The 23,001-nt window shown below is 47.2% G+C and overlaps 1 protein-coding gene across 2 annotated transcripts; it reads left to right on the top strand.

Annotated features, from left to right (window-relative positions):
* The first annotated feature begins 5,043 nt into the window (after nt 1–5,043).
* On the top strand, nt 5,044–22,855 carry LOC139563828 (zinc finger protein 513-like). Of its 2 annotated transcripts, none has more exons than XM_071382755.1 (4): nt 5,044–5,213; nt 11,484–11,594; nt 11,678–12,328; nt 21,179–22,855. In XM_071382755.1, the coding sequence occupies exons 1-4, from the start codon at nt 5,174–5,176 to the stop codon at nt 22,276–22,278; spliced, it is 1,902 nt and encodes a 633-aa protein (XP_071238856.1). In that variant the 5' UTR covers nt 5,044–5,173; the 3' UTR covers nt 22,279–22,855. The 2 variants fall into 2 exon arrangements, with proteins under 2 accessions (XP_071238856.1, XP_071238855.1); XM_071382754.1 differs by having other exon boundaries at nt 11,481–11,594.
* The last annotated feature ends 146 nt before the right edge of the window (nt 22,856–23,001 follow it).

The following is a 23,001-nucleotide window of genomic DNA, read 5'->3' as shown; positions in this document are numbered from 1 at the left end:
CTCTCTCTCTCTCTCTCTCTCTCTCTCTCTCTCTCTCTTTCAAAGCTGTCATCAAGGCAAAAGGTGGCTACTTTGAAGAATCTCAAATACAAATATATTTTGATTTGTTTAACACTTTTTGGGTTTCTACATTGTTCCATATGTGTTATTCCAAAGTTGTGATGTCTCACTATTATTCTACAATCAAAAAATACAATTAAAAAACTGTAGAAATTTGTAAACATAAAGACAAACCCTTGAATGAGTAGGTGTGTCCAAACTTTTAACTGGTACTGCACATATATATATATAGTTTTTATATTTTTTAGCTTAAAATGTGGGGTTCAAAAAAGGTGGGGCTATTCCTGTCCCCATCGCGCACTTGTGACAGCCGGGAGCAGTGCACGTTGTCGCCAGGTGTACGGTGATTTGAAAATCACAGTTTTTCTGACTTTTAATCCTACCCTGCGATGTCACAGAGAAGCTTTCTTCTCTTTTTAACAACAGAACATAGAAAAGTGCCGTTTTCACATGTAGACACTGGTATGTTGCTGGAGATAGTTAATATGAAGTTGAAAAGTGGCGAAAAATCTCCTCTCTCTCTCTCTCTCTCTCTCTCTCCTCACTCTCTCTCTCTCTCTCTCTCTCCCTCTCTCTCTTTCTCTCTCTCTTTCTCTCTCCTCTCTCTCTCTCTCTTTCTTTCTTTCTTTCTTTCTCTCTCTCTCTCTCTCTCTCTCTCTCTCTCTCCCTCTCTCTCTCTCTCCTCACTGTTTCTTTCTTTCTTTCTCTCTCTCTCTCTCTCTCTCTCTCTCTCTCTCTCTCTCTCGTTCTCTTTCTCCTCTCTGTCTCTCTGTCTCTCTGTCTCTCTCTGTCTCTCCCTCTCCTCTCCTCTCCTCTCTCTTTCTCTTTCTCTGTCTAGGATCCTGATCACGGTTGCTGTGTGACGACAAATACAGTAGTCAGCACTTTTAAATAATACGCTGTGAGGATCGAACTTGATCATAATAAACTCATTTAAGAGCCCAAAACAAAGGTCTACATTTTTGGGGTTTGGCCGTTCTGCCGATCATATTTACATAGAGGCTTTCTAGGGCAGACCAGGGTTTTTGGCACTGCTAGGTTGCTATGCAGCAGCCGACCAGCAGAGCTTGTGACTTCACGCTCAAGGCTGGACACTGGGGGCTTGGCTCTTTGCAATTACTTCATGCTCTTGTACCTTTCTCATTATTCTTGGTGTTATCGTGTCGTATTCTTGGTGTTATTGTGTCGTATTCTTTGTGTTATCGTGTCGTATTCTTGGTGTTATCGTGTCGTATTCTTGGTGTTATCGTGTCCCAGTCTGAGTCCAGAACCTCTGATCTCCTCCGTGTCTTTCACAAGTATTCTTATCAGTCAGGAGAGGCCTTGAGATATTTTTTATTAAAATGTCTGTATTTAATCTTTATTTAACTTAGCAACTTATTGGGGAGTACACATTCCTACAGTCTACTGCAGTCCACTAGATAATTACACTTCTCAAACACAAAGAGCTCAAATCTAACACCACTTTCAATCTCGATGAATACATAAGAACTATATATTCATACTAAGAGCCGGGTATGTAATGATATAAAACATCCCTCGTGGAATCAGTCTTGATCTCAGCCTTTGTACTTTCCCTCTGCCCAAATACTATGCACATAGATCATTCCATCTGACCCGCAAACATGATACTTACTACTGCTAGGCTACTGATACAATTAGAAACAGATGTAGATGGGCTCAAGTCAAATAGTCTCTAACAGATGTATTTAAGCTCTAGATAGTCATCCACCCAAAACAGTAAACATGCATTGATAATAACCAATGATTGGTGAGAACAACTAATTATTTATTTAACTAGGCAAGTCAGTCAAGAACAAATTCGTATTTCCAATGACGGCCTAGGAACAGCGGGTTAACTGCCAGGGGTAGGACAACAGATTTTTACCTTGTCGGCTCAGGGATTTGACCTTGCAACCTTGCAACTAGTCCAACGCTCTAACCACTAGGCTACCTGCCGTCTATGAGCATGTAGTGCCTTTTGCATCCAAGAACACAGAAGGTGAACTCCCACAATGCTTTGGTTCCGACTTCAAGTTGCAGTTGGTGAGGAGCAGCTGCAGAAATCTCCAGTCGACTGTAGTCAAAAGGTCATGACCTTTGATCGCATGGTTGTTATAAAGATCATGCAGTCAGACAATTTTTACACCCATAATGCAACACACTTTGAAAGGCGGTGTCCAACGCATGTCAACATCTTAACAAAAGTGATCAGTTCGAAAGTGCCCACTAACGCGCCCACTAACGCACCCACTGTGTTGCCTCGTCTACTAGGGAAGGGAAGGACACGGTGCCCTGGTGTCGTGGTGCCCTGGTGTCGTGGTGTCCTGGTGTCGTGTTACCCTGGTGTCGTGGTGCCCTGGTGTCGTGTTGCCCTGGTGTCGTGTTGCCCTGGTGTCGTAGTGCCCTGGTGTCGTTGTGGCCTGGTGTCGTGTTGCCCTGGTGTCGTGGTGGCCTGGTGTCGTGTTGCCCTGGTGTCGTGGTGCCCTGGTGTCGTGGTGCCCTGGTGTCGTGTTGCCCTGGTGTCGTGTTGCCCTGGTGTCGTGGTGCCCTGGTGTCGTGTTGCCCCGGTGTCGTGTTACCCTGGTGTCGTGTTGCCCTGGTGTCGTGTTACCCTGGTGTCGTGTTGCCCTGGTGTCGTGTTACCCTGGTGTCGTGTTGCCCCGGTGTCGTGTTACCCCGGTGTCGTGTTACCCCGGTGTCGTGTTGCCCCGGTGTCGTGTTACCCTGGTGTCGTAGTGCCCTGGTGTCGTGTTACCCTGGTGTCGTAGTGCCCTGGTGTCGTGTTACCCTGGTGTCGTGTTACCCTGGTGTCGTGTTGCACTGGTGTCGTGTTACCCTGGTGTCGTGTTGCCCTGGTGTCGTGTTGCCCTGGTGTCGTGTTACCCCGGTGTCGTGGTGCCCCGGTGTCGTGTTACTTTAGTTAATTTACCTTTGTTTTTTGGGGTACATGAACAATAGTGGATATCTTGAAGTATGTGGGGACAGTAGAATGGGATTGGGAGAGATTGAATATGTCCGTAAACACTCCAGCATATACTAGGCTGTGTCAGAGAAAGGCCCCAAAATAATGTCAAAGACACCTGTCACCCAAGTCATAGTGTCACGACCGTCGTCTGTAGAAAGAGGTGAGGAGGACCAAAGTGCAGCGTGGTATGTGTTCATCATGATATTTATTAAATAGAGAACACTGAACGAACTATACAAAAAAACAACAAACAAGAAGCTATATAAGCATAGTGCTGACACAAGCAACTAAACATAGACAATCACCCACGAAATACTCAAGGAAATATGGCTGCCTAAATATGGTTCCCAATCAGAGACAACGATAAACAGCTGCCTCTAATTGAGAACCAATCTAGGCAACCATAGACATACAAAACACCTAGACTAGTTAAACCCCATAAACATACAAAAACCCTAGACAGGGTAAAACATATATCACCCTTGTCACACCCTGACCTAACCAAAATAATGAAGAAAACAAAGAATACTAAGGTCAGGGCGTGACACATAGACTGTTCTCTCTGCTACCACACGGGAAGTGGTACCGGAGCTCCATGTCTAGATCAAATAGCTTCTTATTAACAGCTTCTACCTCCAAGCCATAAGACCACTGAACATCTAATCAAATGTCACCGGACTATATCCATTGTTTTTTACACTGCTACTACTCGCTGTTTATTATCTTTGCGTAGTCACTTTATGCCTACTGACATGTACAATTTACCTCGACTAACCTGTACCCCCAACATCGGTACCGGTACCTCCATGTATATAGCCTCGTTATTGTTATGTAATTTTATTGGGTTACTTTTAATTTAATTTTTTACTTTAGTTTATTTAGTAAATATTTTCTTAACTCTATTTCTTGAACTGCATTATTGGTTAAGGGCTTGTAAAGTAAGCATTTCACGGTAAGGTCTACACCTGTTCTATTCGGCATATGTGACAAATAGAATTTGATTTGCTTTGTATAAACACATAATTGGATCAGGAGGAGCAGCCCATATGTTCCATAGGCAGTCAAGGGAAAACAACTTAATCTCCTGTGATTCTTAAAAGGCTGTTTCCATGCTGCTCCTCTCTCAGTAACCTATAATATTATATTACTAAAAAGACCTTATCTAAACTTCCAATTCTAGTTGCTCTAATCTATCAGGCGCAACAACAACAAAAAAACGACCAGTGATGCCCCCTTGTGGTCAAACCCAGTATCAGGTAAATACAGATATGTGTTTTTACAGTATTATGATGCCACTGAATGATCTCTGTAACCGGCAGAGGATAGGATATGTGCGGTATTAGGACGTATTTGCGTGCACAATTAGCTTAAACTTTAAATTAGTATTAGACAAAGAGGCTAATGAAAAAAATACATTTATATTTTTTCTATCCAAAAAAAGTCAACGTTTGTTGGCTCTGTAGTGTGTGGATGTGATAATTGCAACAGTACAAAGTTAGCTGACTACATTTTAAAAACTACAAGCCCCAATAACCGGAAGTAGTTCAGAATGACTCTGACGTCACGCTCTAGGAAATTGCTGTAAGTACACAATGGACCTTCGACGAAGTTAGTAAGAGGTAGTTGTTGTTTCTCTAAACGACAACTTAAGTTGATATCAATGTAGCCTTTGCATTTCATCAAACGTATTGACGTAATTTACTATTTGTTTTCTGCTAAATACTGAACGCCAGATAGTTGAGCTATATGTAACGTTAGCTGATTAGCTTCCATCTGCCCAATTTCTCTCTCTATAGCTCAATGTGTTTTGAGAGAGTTACCTAGCTAATGATGTTCTCGGTTTGACTAACGAGTTTGAGAATGGCAAACTGAGCCAGCCAGTCCCCGCACATTTATTTCGCTAGCTAACTAGTGTGTTTGATCGATGGCACGGATACTTCTGCGTTTGTCCGTTGGAGGAAGAGGAAGATGACAGAGTGGAGGGATTGACGCGCTGACTGCGACACCAGACCACAGCGGGAACAGCGACTGGCTGACGGACAGGACAGCGACTGGCTGACGGACAGGACAGCGGTTGGCTGGCTGACGGACAGGACAGCGACTGGCTGACGGACAGGACAGCGAGGCAGATAAAGAGAAGGAAGAATGCCGAGGAGAAAACAGTCGAACCCACAGCCCGTGAAATGTAAGTAAAGTGTGATAACCTAGCTAGCTACTAGTCATGCTATCGACTGGGTAGTGAAGGAGTTGTCACAAAGCTAACTCGCTGTATGTCCTTTGAGTCTTGGTTACATCTTTCAATGTCAGAGATATGTTGCTATGTGTACCGTTACCTACTACAGGAGTGATCCCTGGCTCATGGATGGTAACTAGATTAACTGTAACCTTAATCAATCAAATCCATCTTTCGTACTGATTTGGATAGTAACATTATATTTATATCTAACTTTGATAAAGGAGTAGGTAATTTAGTGAGCGAGTTGAGGTGTACACAGTTGCTAAACCCCCACCAGTTTACACGACTGAACAGATATTTTTTTTCTCCTGTGTGTGTGTCATGCGTGTGTGCATGATTTATATGTTGGGTCACACGGTTTCGTCATCCTCTTTCCTCTCACGGATGTGTGTTTCATCTCATCCTGGACTTCCTCTCTTCTTCTTGTCTCCACTTCCTCTACAGGCTCTCCCCTACCTGACCTCCTCTCTCTCCCATCTCTGTCTTTCCCTCTCTCTTTCCCTCTCCCTCTCTCTTTCACTCTGTCCCGCTCTCCCCCCTCTCTCTCTCCCTCCACTCTCAATCCCTCCCCTGCCCCCTTTCCTCCCTCCTCTATCTCCCTCTCCACTCTCCCTCTGTCCGTCCCTACCTCTCTCCTCCCTCTCTCTCTATCTCTCCTCCCCCCTCCATCTGCTCTCTCCTGTGTGTGTGTATTGCAGTGGACAGCGTAGTGTAACTAGTGGTGTTACGGACCGTAGTTGACCCGTGACCCGTACGGATCACCCCCCACGGTTTCGGCACGCTTGTGAACCGCAGATCAATTGCAAAGTTTAACCATCATAGTGTAAAATACAGTTTTACTGCCGCTGTTACTGTTTAAAGTAATAATTGCAGAGTTGCAGTGAGCAGACAAGACAAATGTGTGCTGTGTTTTTCTCTGAAGCCTGAACGTTGATTTGATAATTGTTTTTTAAAGCAGTTGTTTGTACTGTTCACGTGAACGGGACATGTTGAATCCCAACGAATCAATCCTGGATGCTCGCGTTGTAAAAAGCAAAGAAGAAAAAAGAGCAGTGACAGCCACGGCTGGGGGAGGAGCTGAAGAACTGGACAAGCCTCCTGCTTCATTTAAGTCTCATGTATTGGACCATGTTGGCTTCCCTGTCAAATGTGATGACGGAAGAAGGGTGGTGGACAACACCGTTACAGTGTGAAGGCATTGTGCCACAAGAAAGCCGTATGATCATGGAAATACATAGAGCATGGCCACACATTTAAAGCGTCATCACCCTGTGTGTGTCAGTGACGGGAGCCAACTCAGCCAAGAGACAACAACTTCTCACCGCGGCATTTAAGCCCTTTGCTGCAGAATCAGACCGGGCTGAAGCCATCACTAAATCTACTGGGATGTTTATCACTGCAGACGTGAGGCCATACTTTTGTTGCTCACTACACCACAGTCGGCTGAACCTCCAGGCTAACAGAAAGCTACGTGACTGTGACTGCTCACTACACCATAGAGGAGTGGACCTCCAGGCTAACAGAAAGCTAGGTGACTGTGACTGCTCACTACACCACAGAGGAGTGGACCTCCAGGCTAACAGAAAGCTAGGTGACTGTGACTGCTCACTACACCACAGAGGAGTGGACCTCCAGGCTAACAGAAAGCTAGGTGACTGTGACTGCTCACTACACCACAGAGGAGTGGACCTCCAGGCTAACAGAAAGCTAGGTGACTGTGACTGCTCACTACACCACAGAGGAGTGGACCTCCAGGCTAACAGAAAGCTAGGTGACTGTGACTGCTCACTACACCACAGACGGCTGAACCTCCAGGCTAACAGAAAGCTAGGTGACTGTGACTGCTCACTACACCACAGAGGAGTGGACCTCCAGGCTAACAGAAAGCTAGGTGACTGTGACTGCTCACTACACCACAGACGGCTGAACCTCCAGGCTAACAGAAAGCTAGGTGACTGTGACTGCTCACTACACCACAGAGGAGTGGACCTCCAGGCTAACAGAAAGCTACGTGACTGTGACTGCTCACTACACCACAGACGGGTGGACCTCCAGGCTAACAGAAAGCTACGTGACTGTGACTGCTCACCACACCAGAGAGGAGTGGACCTCCAGGCTAACAGAAAGCTACGTGACTGTGACTGCTCACTACACCACAGAGGAGTGGACCTCCAGACTAACAGAAAGCTACGTGACTGTGACTGTTCACCACACCACAGACGGCTGAACCTCCAGGCTAACAGAAAGCTAGGTGACTGTGACTGCTCCCTACACCACAGAGGAGTGGACCTCCAGGCTAACAGAAAGCTAGGTGACTGTGACTGCTCACTACACCACAGACGGCTGAACCTCCAGGCTAACAGAAAGCTAGGTGACTGTGACTGCTCACTACACCACAGAGGAGTGGACCTCCAGGCTAACAGAAAGCTACGTGACTGTGACTGCTCACTACACCACAGACGGGTGGACCTCCAGGCTAACAGAAAGCTACGTGACTGTGACTGCTCACCACACCAGAGAGGAGTGGACCTCCAGGCTAACAGAAAGCTACGTGACTGTGACTGCTCACTACACCACAGAGGAGTGGACCTCCAGACTAACAGAAAGCTACGTGACTGTGACTGTTCACCACACCACAGACTGCTGGACCTCCAGGCTAACAGAAAGCTAGGTGACTGTGACTGCTCACCACACCAGAGAGGAGTGGACCTCCAGGCTAACAGAAAGCTACGTGACTGTGACTGCTCACTACACCACAGAGGAGTGGACCTCCAGACTAACAGAAAGCTACGTGACTGTGACTGTTCACCACACCACAGACGGCTGAACCTCCAGGCTAACAGAAAGCTAGGTGACTGTGACTGCTCACTACACCACAGAGGAGTGGACCTCCAGGCTAACAGAAAGCTAGGTGACTGTGACTGCTCACTACACCACAGAGGAGTGGACCTCCAGGCTAACAGAAAGCTAGGTGACTGTGACTGCTCACTACACCACAGAGGAGTGGACCTCCAGGCTAACAGAAAGCTAGGTGACTGTGACTGCTCACTACACCACAGACGGCTGAACCTCCAGGCTAACAGAAAGCTAGGTGACTGTGACTGCTCACTACACCACAGAGGAGTGGACCTCCAGGCTAACAGAAAGCTAGGTGACTGTGACTGCTCACTACACCACAGACGGCTGAACCTCCAGGCTAACAGAAAGCTAGGTGACTGTGACTGCTCACTACACCACAGAGGAGTGGACCTCCAGGCTAACAGAAAGCTACGTGACTGTGACTGCTCACTACACCACAGACGGGTGGACCTCCAGGCTAACAGAAAGCTACGTGACTGTGACTGCTCACCACACCAGAGAGGAGTGGACCTCCAGGCTAACAGAAAGCTACGTGACTGTGACTGCTCACTACACCACAGAGGAGTGGACCTCCAGACTAACAGAAAGCTACGTGACTGTGACTGTTCACCACACCACAGACTGCTGGACCTCCAGGCTAACAGAAAGCTAGGTGACTGTGACTGCTCACTACACCACAGAGGAGTGGACCTCCAGGCTAACAGAAAGCTACGTGACTGTGACTGCTCACTACACCACAGACGGCTGAACCTCCAGGCTAACAGAAAGCTAGGTGACTGTGACTGCTCACTACACCACAGAGGAGTGGACCTCCAGGCTAACAGAAAGCTAGGTGACTGTGACTGCTCACTACACCACAGACGGCTGAACCTCCAGGCTAACAGAAAGCTAGGTGACTGTGACTGCTCACTACACCACAGAGGAGTGGACCTCCAGGCTAACAGAAAGCTACGTGACTGTGACTGCTCACTACACCACAGACGGGTGGACCTCCAGGCTAACAGAAAGCTACGTGACTGTGACTGCTCACCACACCAGAGAGGAGTGGACCTCCAGGCTAACAGAAAGCTACGTGACTGTGACTGCTCACTACACCACAGAGGAGTGGACCTCCAGACTAACAGAAAGCTACGTGACTGTGACTGTTCACCACACCACAGACGGCTGAACCTCCAGGCTAACAGAAAGCTAGGTGACTGTGACTGCTCACTACACCACAGAGGAGTGGACCTCCAGGCTAACAGAAAGCTAGGTGACTGTGACTGCTCACTACACCACAGACGGCTGAACCTCCAGGCTAACAGAAAGCTACGTGACTGTGACTGCTCACTACACCACAGACGGGTGGACCTCCAGGCTAACAGAAAGCTACGTGACTGTGTCTGCTCACCACACCAGAGAGGAGTGGACCTCCAGGCTAACAGAAAGCTACGTGACTGTGACTGCTCACTACACCACAGACGGCTGAACCTCCAGGCTAACAGAAAGCTAGGTGACTGTGACTGCTCACTACACCACAGAGGAGTGGACCTCCAGGCTAACAGAAAGCTACGTGACTGTGACTGCTCACTACACCACAGACGGGTGGACCTCCAGGCTAACAGAAAGCTACGTGACTGTGACTGCTCACCACACCAGAGAGGAGTGGACCTCCAGGCTAACAGAAAGCTACGTGACTGTGACTGCTCACTACACCACAGAGGAGTGGACCTCCAGGCTAACAGAAAGCTACGTGACTGTGACTGCTCACTACACCATAGAGGAGTGGGAGATGTGAACTCCGGTGCTACAGACACTCCCCCTCTATGAGAGTCACACAGGCACACATCTGGCGCGGGTGCTGCTAGGAGCAGTAGCAGAGTGGAAGCTAGAGAGGCCCAATAGAAATATCCCAACCATCACAGATAATACCAAGAACCAAGTAAATGCAGTGATAGAAGCTGGACTGGGACAACAGATAGCTTGCTTTGCACATGTGATCCATTTAGCATCCCAGAGGAGAATCTCAGTGAACCAGATTGACCGCCTCCTTGGGAGGATCAGGACGGTAGTTTCCTGTTTCCACCGAAGCACAACAGCCGCTCGTGTGCTTAAGACCAAGCAGGAAATGTTACAGCTACCGACCCACAATCTCATACACCATGTCACAACAAGATGGAACTCCACTTATGACATGTTGGAGAGCTATCATGAGCAGCAGACAGCTGTATAACTCTGCACTGACAGACAAGACCCTGGAAAACCACTAAGTGTAACGATGATGTGTATTATAGTAGACAGTGTAGTGTCATGATGACGATGTGTGTAGTGTAATGATGCTGTGTGTGTGTAGTGTAATGATGCTGTGTGTGCGTGCGTAGTGTAATGATGCTGTGTGTGTGTGTGTAGTGTAATGATGCCGTGTGTGTGTAGTGTAATGATGTAGTGTGTAGTGTAATGATGCTGTGTGTGTGTGTGTGTAGTGTAATGATGCTGTGTGTGCGTGCGTAGTGTAATGATGCTGTGTGTGTGTGTAGTGCAATGATGTAGTGTGTAGTGTAATGATGCCGTGTGTGTGTAGTGTAATGATGTAGTGTGTAGTGTAATGATGCTGTGTGTGTGTGTGTGTGTAGTGTAATGATGCTGTGTGTGTGTGTGTGTAGTGTAATGATGCTGTGTGTGCGTGTGTAGTGTAATGATGCTGTGTGTGCGTGCGTAGTGTAATGATGCTGTGTGTGTGTGTAGTGTAACGATGCTGTGTGTGTGCGTAGTGTAATGATGCTGTGTGTGTGAGTGTAGTGTAATGATGCTGTGTGTGAGTGTAGTGTAATGATGCTGTGTGTGTGTGTAGTATAATGATGACGATGTGTGTGTGTAGTGTAATGATGCTGTGTGTGTGTGTTGTGTAATGATGCTGTGTGTGTGTGTGTGTGTGTAGTGTAATGATGACGATGTGTGTAGTGTAATGATGACGCGTGTGTGTGTGTAGTGTAATGATGCTGTGTGTGTGTGTGTGTGTAGTGTAATGATGCTGTGTGTGTGTGTGTGTGTGTGTGTAGTGTAATGATGTGTGTGTGTGTGTGTGTAGTGTAATGATGCTGTGTGTGTGTGTAGTGTAATGATGCTGTGTGTGTGTGTTGTGTAATGATGCTGTGTGTGTGTGTGTGTGTGTAGTGTAATGATGACGATGTGTGTAGTGTAATGATGCTGCGTGTGTGTGTGTAGTGTAATGATGCTGTGTGTGTGTGTGTGTAGTGTAATGATGCTGTGTGTGTGTGTGTGTGTGTGTAGTGTAATGATGTGTGTGTGTGTGTGTAGTGTAATGATGCTGTGTGTGTGTGTGTGTAGTGTAATGATGACGATGTGTGTGTGTTGCAGTAGACGGTGTGGAGTGTGATCCAGGATGCCTAGTTCTGGACAGTGACTTCCTGCTTAGTGGAGAGCTCTGTGAGTTTGGAGACACGGAGATCATGGGGCTGGACAGAGACACAGGTCAGACACACACACACACACACACACACACGGATTTCCGAGTCCTTGACTAAATGCTGTGGTATCCCCTCTCCCTCCACCAGCTCTGACGGTGTTCTCTCTGAGTGATGAAAGCTCCAGCCTTCCGGCTCCGGATGACTCCACCTTCCCAGCATTCCTCTCCTGTAAGGGGTGTGGTCAACTGATTGGGGCCGACCTTGACCTAGGGGCGGGACTACACTTGGGGGTGGGACTCTACTGCACGACCTGTGAGGAGGACGTCCAATCGGAATCGCACACAGCCTTGGAGGACACCTCACAAGGGGAGGAGTCAACACCAGCCGTCCAATCTCATGCGGTGCAAGACAGGAAGAGGAAGAGAAGTAAGGCGGGTGATGAAGACGCCTGTATGAAGGTGTACACGTGCTCTCTGTGTAGTTTCTCCTCTCGCTACTCCAACCATCTAAAACGCCACATGAGAACGCATGACGGAGAGAAGCCTTACCGCTGTCCCCACTGCCCCTACGCCTCTACGCAGAGGGTCAACCTGCAGAGACACACACGCACACACACCGGGGAGAAGCCCTACCTCTGCAACACCTGCAGCTATGCCTGTAGTTCCCTGGGGAACCTGCGGAGGCACCAGCGCTCACACAGCCAGGAACCCCGGGCGCAACGCACACACACACTGATGAGACGCAGCAGACGAAAACACACACACCGAGGAAACGCTGAAGTTGAGAGCACACAATCAGGCATGTACAAACACACACGGGTCCCGTATGACTCAGTTGGTAGAGCATGGCGCTTGCAACACCAGGGTTGTGGGTTCGATTCCCGGGTCCATCCATATGTGAGATGTATACACGCATGACTGTAAGTCGCTTTGACCAAAAGTATGTGGACACCTGCTCGTCGAAAACATCTCATTCCAAAATCCTAGGCATTAATATGTTGTTGGTCTCCATTTGCTGCTACAACAGCCTCCACTCTTCTGGGAAGGCTTTCCACTAGATGTTGGAACATTGCTGCTATAACAGCCTCCACTCTTCTGGGAAGGCTTTCCTCTAGATGTTGGAACATTGCTGCTATAACAGCCTCCACTCTTCTGGGAAGCCTTTCCTCTAGATGTTGGAACATTGCTGCTATAACAGCCTCCACTCTTCTGGGAAGCCTTTCCTCTAGATGTTGGAACATTGCTGCTATAACAGCCTCCACTCTTCTGGGAAGCCTTTCCTCTAGATGTTGGAACATTGCTGCTATAACAGCCTCCACTCTTCTGGGAAGCCTTTCCTCTAGATGTTGGAACATTGCTGCTATAACAGCCTCCACTCTTCTGGGAAGGCTTTCCACTAGATGTTGGAACATTGCTGCTATAACAGCCTCCACTCTTCTGGGAAGGCTTTCCACTAGATGTTGGAACATTGCTGCTATAACAGCCTCCACTCTTCTGGGAAGCCTTTCCTCTAGATGTTGGAACATTGCTGCTATAACAGCCTCCACTCTTCTGGGAAGGCTTTCCACTAGATGTTGGAACATTGCTGCTATAACAGCCTCCACTCTTCTGGGAAGGCTTTCCACTAGATGTTGGAACATTGCTGCTATAACAGCCTCCACTCTTCTGGGAAGGCTTTCCACTAGATGTTGGAACATTGCTGCTATAACAGCCTCCACTCTTCTGGGAAGCCTTTCCTCTAGATGTTGGAACATTGCTGCTATAACAGCCTCCACTCTTCTGGGAAGGCTTTCCACTAGATGTTGGAACATTGCTGCTATAACAGCCTCCACTCTTCTGGGAAGGCTTTCCACTAGATGTTGGAACATTGCTGCTATAACAGCCTCCACTCTTCTGGGAAGGCTTTCCACTAGATGTTGGAACATTGCTGCTATAACAGCCTCCACTCTTCTGGGAAGCCTTTCCTCTAGATGTTGGAACATTGCTGCTATAACAGCCTCCACTCTTCTGGGAAGCCTTTCCTCTAGATGTTGGAACATTGCTGCTATAACAGCCTCCACTCTTCTGGGAAGGCTTTCCACTAGATGTTGGAACATTGCTGCTATAACAGCCTCCACTCTTCTGGGAAGCCTTTCCTCTAGATGTTGGAACATTGCTGCTATAACAGCCTCCACTCTTCTGGGAAGGCTTTCCTCTAGATGTTGGAACATTGCTGCTATAACAGCCTCCACTCTTCTGGGAAGCCTTTCCTCTAGATGTTGGAACATTGCTGCTATAACAGCCTCCACTCTTCTGGGAAGGCTTTCCACTAGATGTTGGAACATTGCTGCTATAACAGCCTCCACTCTTCTGGGAAGCCTTTCCTCTAGATGTTGGAACATTGCTGCTATAACAGCCTCCACTCTTCTGGGAAGCCTTTCCTCTAGATGTTGGAACATTGCTGCTATAACAGCCTCCACTCTTCTGGGAAGGCTTTCCACTAGATGTTGGAACATTGCTGCTATAACAGCCTCCACTCTTCTGGGAAGCCTTTCCTCTAGATGTTGGAACATTGCTGCTATAACAGCCTCCACTCTTCTGGGAAGCCTTTCCTCTAGATGTTGGAACATTGCTGCTATAACAGCCTCCACTCTTCTGGGAAGGCTTTCCACTAGATGTTGGAACATTGCTGCTATAACAGCCTCCACTCTTCTGGGAAGGCTTTCCACTAGATGTTGGAACATTGCTGCTATAACAGCCTCCACTCTTCTGGGAAGCCTTTCCTCTAGATGTTGGAACATTGCTGCTATAACAGCCTCCACTCTTCTGGGAAGGCTTTCCACTAGATGTTGGAACATTGCTGCTATAACAGCCTCCACTCTTCTGGGAAGGCTTTCCACTAGATGTTGGAACATTGCTGCTATAACAGCCTCCACTCTTCTGGGAAGGCTTTCCACTAGATGTTGGAACATTGCTGCTATAACAGCCTCCACTCTTCTGGGAAGCCTTTCCTCTAGATGTTGGAACATTGCTGCTATAACAGCCTCCACTCTTCTGGGAAGCCTTTCCTCTAGATGTTGGAACATTGCTGCTATAACAGCCTCCACTCTTCTGGGAAGGCTTTCCACTAGATGTTGGAACATTGCTGCTATAACAGCCTCCACTCTTCTGGGAAGCCTTTCCTCTAGATGTTGGAACATTGCTGCTATAACAGCCTCCACTCTTCTGGGAAGGCTTTCCTCTAGATGTTGGAACATTGCTGCTATAACAGCCTCCACTCTTCTGGGAAGCCTTTCCTCTAGATGTTGGAACATTGCTGCTATAACAGCCTCCACTCTTCTGGGAAGGCTTTCCACTAGATGTTGGAACATTGCTGCTATAACAGCCTCCACTCTTCTGGGAAGCCTTTCCTCTAGATGTTGGAACATTGCTGCTATAACAGCCTCCACTCTTCTGGGAAGCCTTTCCTCTAGATGTTGGAACATTGCTGCTATAACAGCCTCCACTCTTCTGGGAAGGCTTTCCACTAGATGTTGGAACATTGCTGCTATAACAGCCTCCACTCTTCTGGGAAGCCTTTCCTCTAGATGTTGGAACATTGCTGCTATAACAGCCTCCACTCTTCTGGGAAGGCTTTCCACTAGATGTTGGAACATTGCTGCTATAACAGCCTCCACTCTTCTGGGAAGGCTTTCCACTAGATGTTGGAACATTGCTGCTATAACAGCCTCCACTCTTCTGGGAAGGCTTTCCACTAGATGTTGGAACATTGCTGCTATAACAGCCTCCACTCTTCTGGGAAGGCTTTCCACTAGATGTTGGAACATTGCTGCTATAACAGCCTCCACTCTTCTGGGAAGGCTTTCCACTAGATGTTGGAACATTGCTGCTATAACAGCCTCCACTCTTCTGGGAAGCCTTTCCTCTAGATGTTGGAACATTGCTGCTATAACAGCCTCCACTCTTCTGGGAAGGCTTTCCACTAGATGTTGGAACATTGCTGCTATAACAGCCTCCACTCTTCTGGGAAGGCTTTCCACTAGATGTTGGAACATTGCTGCTATAACAGCCTCCACTCTTCTGGGAAGGCTTTCCACTAGATGTTGGAACATTGCTGCTATAACAGCCTCCACTCTTCTGGGAAGGCTTTCCACTAGATGTTGGAACATTGCTGCTATAACAGCCTCCACTCTTCTGGGAAGGCTTTCCACTAGATGTTGGAACATTGCTGCTATAACAGCCTCCACTCTTCTGGGAAGGCTTTCCACTAGATGTTGGAACATTGCTGCGTGAACAGCCTCCACTCTTCTGGGAAGGCTTTCCTCTAGATGTTGGAACATTGCTGCGTGAACAGCCTCCACTCTTCTGGGAAGGCTTTCCACTAGATGTTGGAACATTGCTGCGTGAACAGCCTCCACTCTTCTGGGAAGGCTTTCCTCTAGATGTTGGAACATTGCTGCGTGAACAGCCTCCACTCTTCTGGGAAGGCTTTCCACTAGATGTTGGAACATTGCTGCGTGAACAGCCTCCACTCTTCTGGGAAGGCTTTCCTCTAGATGTTGGAACATTGCTGCAGGGACTTGCTTCCATTCAGCCACAAGAGTATTAGTGAGGTCGGGCACTGATGTTGAGCGATTAGGCCTGGCTCACAGTCGGCGTTATAATTCATCCCAAAGGTGTTCGATGCGGTTGAGGTCAGGGCTCTGTGCAGACCAGTTAAGTTCTTCCACACTGATCTCGACAAACCATTTCTGTATGGAGCTTGCTTTGTGCACGGGGGCATTGTCATGGTGAAACAGGATAGGGCCTTTCCCAAACTTTTGCCACAGAGTTGGAAGCATAGAATTGTCTAGAATGTCATTGTATGCTGTAGCGTTAATTTAACAGCACTTACAGTTGGCCAGGGCAGAAATTTGAGGAACTGACTTGTTGGAAAGAAAGGTGGCATCCTATGACATTGCCACATTTAAAGTTACTGAGCTCTTCAGTAAGGCCATTATACTGCCAATGGAGATTGCACACCTGTCAGTATCGAGTGTGGATGAAAAAGCTGAATAGACTCATTTGAAGAGGTGTCCACAAGTATATGTGTGTGTATATATATATATTTTTTTAATGTATATATATTTTACTGAGTTACAATTCATATAAGGAAATCAGTCAATTGAAATAAATGAATTAGGCCCTAGTCTATGGCTTTCACCTGACTGGGCAGGGGAGCAGCCATGGGGAGGCCTGGGAGGGCAACGGGGGAGCCAGGCTCAGCCAATCAGAATTATTTTCTCCCAACCAAGTGGCTTTATTGCAGACAGAAATAGTCCTCGGTTTCATCAGCTTACCGGGTGGCTGGTCTCAGACTACTGTGTACTACAGAAATAAGCTTTTCTGTGCGTTTGGAAAATGTCTGTGATCTTTTATTTCAGACCATGAAACATGGGGCCAACACTTTACATGTTGTGTTTATATTTTTGTTCAGTTTGTATGTGTGTATGTATATCTCTAGAGCTATCTATATATGTATATACCACCTTTACAACCCAGCAGCAGGACTGCTACCTCCGCCTTTGTGCCAGGAGGTGCACTGCCAGAGCCCTGCAAAATGACCTCCAGTAGGCCACAAATGTGCATGTGTCTGCTCAAACGGTCAGAAACAGACTCCATGAGGGTGGTATGAGGGCCCGACATCCACAGGTGGGGGTTGTGCTTACAGCCCAGCACCGTGCAGGACGTTTGGCATTTGCCAGAGAACACCAAGATTGGCAAATTCGCCACTGGCGCCCTGTGCTCTTCACAGATGAAAGCAGGTTCACACTGAGCACATGAGCACATGTGACAGACGTGACAGAGTCTGGAGACGCCGTGGAGAACGTTCTGCTGCCTGCAACATCCTCCAGCATGACCGGTTTGGCGGTGGGTCAGTCATGGTGTGGGGTGGCATTTCTTTGTGGGGCCGCACAGCCCTCCATGTGCTAACCAGAGGTAGCCTGACTGCCATTAGGTACCGAGATGAGATCCTCAGACCCCTTGTGAGACCATATGCTGACACATGCACATTTGTGGTCTGCTGGAGGTCATTTTGCAGGGCTCTGGCAGTGCACCTCCTTGCACAAAGGCGGAGGTAGTGGTCCTGCTGCTGGGTTGTTGCCCTCCTACGGCTTCCTCCACGTCTCCTGATGTACTGGCCTGTCTCCTGGTAGCGCCTCCATGCTCTGGACACTACGTTGACAGACACAGCAAACCTTTTTGCCACAGCTCGCATTGATGTGCCATCCTGGATGAACTGCACTACCTGAGCCACTTGTGTGGGTTGTAGACTCCGTCTCATGCTACCACTAGAGTGAGAGCACCGCCAGCATTCAAAAGTGACCAAAACATCAGCCAGGAAGCATAGGAACTGAGAAGTGGTCTGTGGTCACCACCTGCAGAATCACTCCTTTTTTGGGGGTGTCTTGCTAATTGCCTATAATTTCCACCTTTTGTCTATTCCATTTGCACAACAGCATGTGAAATTTATTGTCAATCAGTGTTGCTTCCTAAGTGGACAGTTTGATTTCATAGAAGTGTGATTGACTTGGAGTTACATTGTGTTGTTTAAGTGTTCCCTTTATTTTTTTGAGCAGTGTATATATCTCTAGAGCTATCTATATATGTATATACCACCTTTACAACAAGTAAAACATTTGGACACACCTTCTCATTCAAGGGTTTTTCTTTATTTTCACTATTTTCTACATTGTAGAATAATAGTGAAGACATCAAAACTATGAAATAACACACATGGAATCATGTAGTAACCAAAGAAGTGTTAAACAAATCCAAATATATTTTAGATTCTTCAAAGCCAGCCACCCTTTGCCTTGATGACAGCTTTGCACACTCTTGGCATTCTCTCAACCAGCTTCACCTGGAATGCTTTTCCAACAGTCTTGAAGGAGTTCCCACATATCCTAAGCACTTGTTGGCTGCTTTTCCTTCACTCTGAGGTCCAACTCATCCCAAACCATCTCAATTGGGTTGAAGTTGGGTGATTGTGGAGGTCAGGCCATCTGATGAACCACTCCTTCTTGGTCAAATAGTCCTTACACAGCCTGGGGGTGTGTTGGGTCATTGTCCTGTGGAAAAATAAATTATAGTCCCACTAAGTGCAAACCAGATGGGATGGGTGTATCACTGCAGAATGCTGTGGTAGCCATGCTGGTTAAGTGTGCATTGAATTCTAAACAAATTACCAACAGTGTCACCAGCAAAGCACCATCACACCTCCTCCTCCATGCTTCACGGTGGGAACTACACATGCGGAGATCATCCGTTCATACACACTGCGTCTCACAAAGACACGGCGGTTGGAACCAAAAAATCTCCAATTTGGACTCCAGACCAAAGTACAAATTTCCACCGGTCTAATATCCATTGCTCATGTTTCTTGGCCCAAGCAAGTCTCTTGTTCTGATCTGTGTCCTTAAGTAGTGGTTTATTTGCAGCAATTCCACCATGAAGGCCTGATTTACACAGTCTCCCCCGAACAGTTGATGTTGAAATGTGTCTGTTACTTGAACTCTGTGAAGCATTTATTTGGGCTGCAATTTCTGAGGCTGGTAACTAATGAACTTATCCTCTGCAGCAGAGGTAACTCTGGGTCTTCCTTTCCTGTGGCAGTCCTCACGAGAGCCAGTTTCATCATAGCGTTTGATGGTTTTTGCGACCGCACTTGAAGAAACTTTCAAAATTATTGACATTTTCCAGATTGACTGACCCTCATTAAGTAATGATGGACTATTGTTTGTCTTTGCCTATTTAAGCTCTTCTTGCCATAATATGGACTTGGTCTTTTACCAAATGGGGCTATCTTCTGTATACCACCCCTACCTTGTCACAACACAAATTATTGGCTCAAACACATTAAGAAGGAAAGAAATTCCACAAATTAACTTTTAACAAGGCACACTTGTTAATTGAAATGTATTCCAGGTGACTAACCCATAAAGCTGATTGAGAGAATGCCAAGAGTGTGCAAAGCAGTCTTCACGGCAACGGGTGGCTATTTGAAGAATGTCAATTATAAAATATATTTGATTTGTTTAACACTTGATATGTTTAACACTTTTTTGGTTACTACATGATTCCATATGTGTTATTTCATAGTTTTGACAACTTCACTATTATTCTACAATGTAGAAAATAGTAAAAATAAAGAAAAACCCATGAATGAGTAGGTGTCCAAACTTTTGATTTGTACTATATATATATAAAGATATGCATTACACACACCTGTTCAACATATTTACCCAACCAGCACCAATGATCCTCACTCAAACTGGGAGTGATATATTGGAGGATAGTTTTAGTGAGAACATTATGTCCTGTAGCACAAAGCTCAGAGTGAAAGAAGAAGTGTTGGTTAACTTTCTGAAACTGTTAGAAAAGAGGAAGAAGCTCTGTTTGGTTGGCTGGTTACTGAACTTAAGATCTTTGGGTTGTGTGTCGGGCTGCAACGCCTAATTCAAATGAAATATATATTTTTATTTTTTTAAGCACTTGAACGAACATGCTCACGCTGGAAATAGAATGCAAATGAGAGAACAGGCCCGTAAGCGTCTACGGAGTCATAACGCTTTAAATTCGAAAGAAAGTCTATATTTTCCACGTCTACCCGGAGCACTGCTTTTAAAACCGGGGTATCAAACTCATTCCACGGAGGGCCGAGTGTTTGCAGATGTTTTTTTTCTCCCTTTCAATTAAGACCAAGACAACCAGGTGAAGGGTCACTAATTAGTGACCTCCGTGTATCAATCAAGTACAAGGGAGGAGCGACACCCCGCAGACACCCGGCACGGCCCTCCGTGGAATGAGTTTGACACCTGCTTTAAAATAAGCGGATACATTGCGTGGTTCGATTTAGAAAAGCAATTGTTATGATCTTCCCTATACTAAGTAGACTACATGTAGTTGACCTGTAAAGCTAAGGTTTATCAATCAAATAGGCTAGATATTTGAAAACATTTGCAGCTTAGCTGTGTTGATTTTCATCATAGGCATATAGCCTAGGCAGGCTACGGCTGGATAACTAGACGACTCCGATCTCAAGAGAGAATAACGCTACTCTTTGTAGACGAAGTGAGCTAGCAACGCAACAACAGTTTAGCACAGGTACGGTGAGGTGAGCACATCTAAGGTGAGTCAAAACGAACTCACAACAGTAACTCCCAGGGGCTACATAGCAAACAAATACAACTGTTTATTATGGATTGTCATGACGACGTTGGCGTACGCCACGGAGTGCACTGACTCCGGCTACGCATGTACATTTCACGCTGTTGTGACGGGTGTCTCTCCGGTTCACCAAACGCACGTATGTGTTGCAGTTTTGGGGTCACGGTTCGGTGTTGAAATGCCATCCACAATATGCAGCATTCACAATGTTCCTGTCTGTTGTGACAGATTTGTTATGTTGGGCCTCAAGTTTCCACCCTGATGCTGGCCAACAAGCTGCTACAGCCGTCATGCTTGTAAACAAATTGTAGTGTTCATTATGAATAATGTTTTGTTACATTTAACTGCCTAAAATACTGTTTATAGAGGCCATTTCCTTAGTAGGTGACAAAGGTCCCTCTACTGAACGGTCCGTCACACTAGTTGTGTGTTAATGTGTGTGTACTGTTCTCTCCTTCAGATGCCGTGGTGTCAGACCTGACCGTGTGTGTGAGGGAGGGCTCTGATTTCCTCCAGAACCTAGAGGGGGTAGCCTCTCCCTCCTCCCCCCGTCTCCCCCCCTCCGCCCCCCTCCCATCTCTACTCTTCCCCCTCTGCTGTCGCTCCTGTGGCCTCACCCTGGCGGGAGAAGGAGAGGGGGAGGGGGAGGGCGGAGGGCAGGTGTGTAATAAATGTTCTGAGTCTCTCATCTCCAAGAAACCAGGGTCCCCCAGCCCCACTGACACACTCCAGTCAGGGGCCAGCAAGCTGTACCGCTGCCCTCTCTGCCCCTTCCTCTCCCTCTACCCCAACCACCTGGCCCGACACGCCCACACCCACAGCGGGGAGAAGCCCCACCGCTGTCCTCAGTGCCCCTACGCCTCGGCCCACCTGGACAACCTGAAACGCCACCTCCGGGTCCACACGGGGGAGAAGCCTTACCGCTGTCCCCAGTGCTCTTACGCCTGCGGGAACCTGGCCAACCTGAGGCGCCATGAGAGGATTCACTCTGGAGCCAAGCCGTTCCACTGCTCTGTGTGTGGCTACAGCTGTAACCAGAGTATGAACCTGAAGAGACACATGCTGAGACACACGGGGGAGAAGCCGTACGGCTGTGCTGAGTGTGACTACACTACGGGACACTGGGACAACTACAAACGCCATCAGAGGAAACACGGACACAACACCGACAGCTGGGACAAACACACACACCAGGACACTACAACAGCAGACTGCTGGGACAAACACACAAACCAGGACACTGCAGCAGACAGCTGGGATAAACACACACACCAGGACACTGCAGCAGACAGCTGGGATAAACACACACACCAGGACACTGCAGCAGACAGCTGGGACAAACACACACACCAGGACACTGCAGCAGACAGCTGGGACAAACACACACACCAGGACACTGCAGCAGACAGCTGGGACAAACACACACCCCAGGACACTGCAGCAGACAGCTGGGACAAACACACACACCAGGACACTGCAGCAGACAGCGGGGACAAACACACACACCAGGACACTACAGCAGCAGACAGCGAGGGCTGGAACACACAGGAGAAAATGTAGAAACACACACCACCACATACAACAGACCAACACTGGGTTCAAGAGACAGGGAAGCATAGCCAGGGAGAGGTGTAGCTGGGGGGGGGGGTTTATTACACTGGTGACCCCTTCCTCTGTTCTCAGGCCTCAGAGGGGTGGGGCTTATCTCAGGTGCCTTTAGAGGCGGAGCTACATGAGCCGTCGTACTGCATGTGATTGCTGCACTGACCTTTACCTTGGGCATTAAAGGGCGTGTGGGCGTGCCATTAAAGATTGATCTTGTTTTTGAACTGTAACATGTTGTTTTTAATTCAGTGGATCCAATGTTTGAAATGTATGTTTTGATTGAATTGTAGCCCATTTCACAATCAGGTTTTGTGTGACTAAACAATTATTTTGTAAACTGCAATGAACCGAATTGTGAAAGTGTACAAATTTTTATGATTATATTTGAGTTATTTTATTAATCATTATTTCAACAATGTTTCACAGCTGAGTGCAAGGCTACTCAGAGAATGGACAGGGCCACAGTAAAGGTCTGTCTGCACACATTGCCTTATACATCTCTCCAATCCTGAAATAAAGACCTTTAACTGTTTTCCCTTTGTGGGTTTATGCTTGTAATAGGGGTGGTTTGGGTGTGATGTGTAATGCTTGTAATCCATCTGATATCTTTATATTTTAGGGTGTGTGTCTTTGTCAACAGGTGTTTCCTGACTGGAGGGGTCATATTATCACGGGCCC

Source organism: Salvelinus alpinus, chromosome 34 (genome assembly GCF_045679555.1).
Source record: "Salvelinus alpinus chromosome 34, SLU_Salpinus.1, whole genome shotgun sequence".
NCBI classification, from domain to species: domain Eukaryota; kingdom Metazoa; phylum Chordata; class Actinopteri; order Salmoniformes; family Salmonidae; genus Salvelinus; species Salvelinus alpinus.
Note: the sequence above shows the minus strand (reverse complement) of the source record. Positions and strands in the feature narration are given on the sequence as shown.

What these genes read in the sequence shown, in the direction of transcription:
- LOC139563828 (XM_071382754.1), top strand. Translation starts at nt 5,174, where the DNA reads ATGCCGAGGAGAAAACAGTCGAACCCACAGCCCGTGAAAT. An exon ending in GGGGCTGGACAGAGACACAG is followed by an intron (nt 11,595 to 11,677) that starts GTCAGACACACA and finishes TCCCTCCACCAG; the next exon opens with CTCTGACGGTGTTCTCTCTG. An exon ending in AGTTGAGAGCACACAATCAG is followed by an intron (nt 12,329 to 21,178) that starts GCATGTACAAAC and finishes TCTCTCCTTCAG; the next exon opens with ATGCCGTGGTGTCAGACCTG.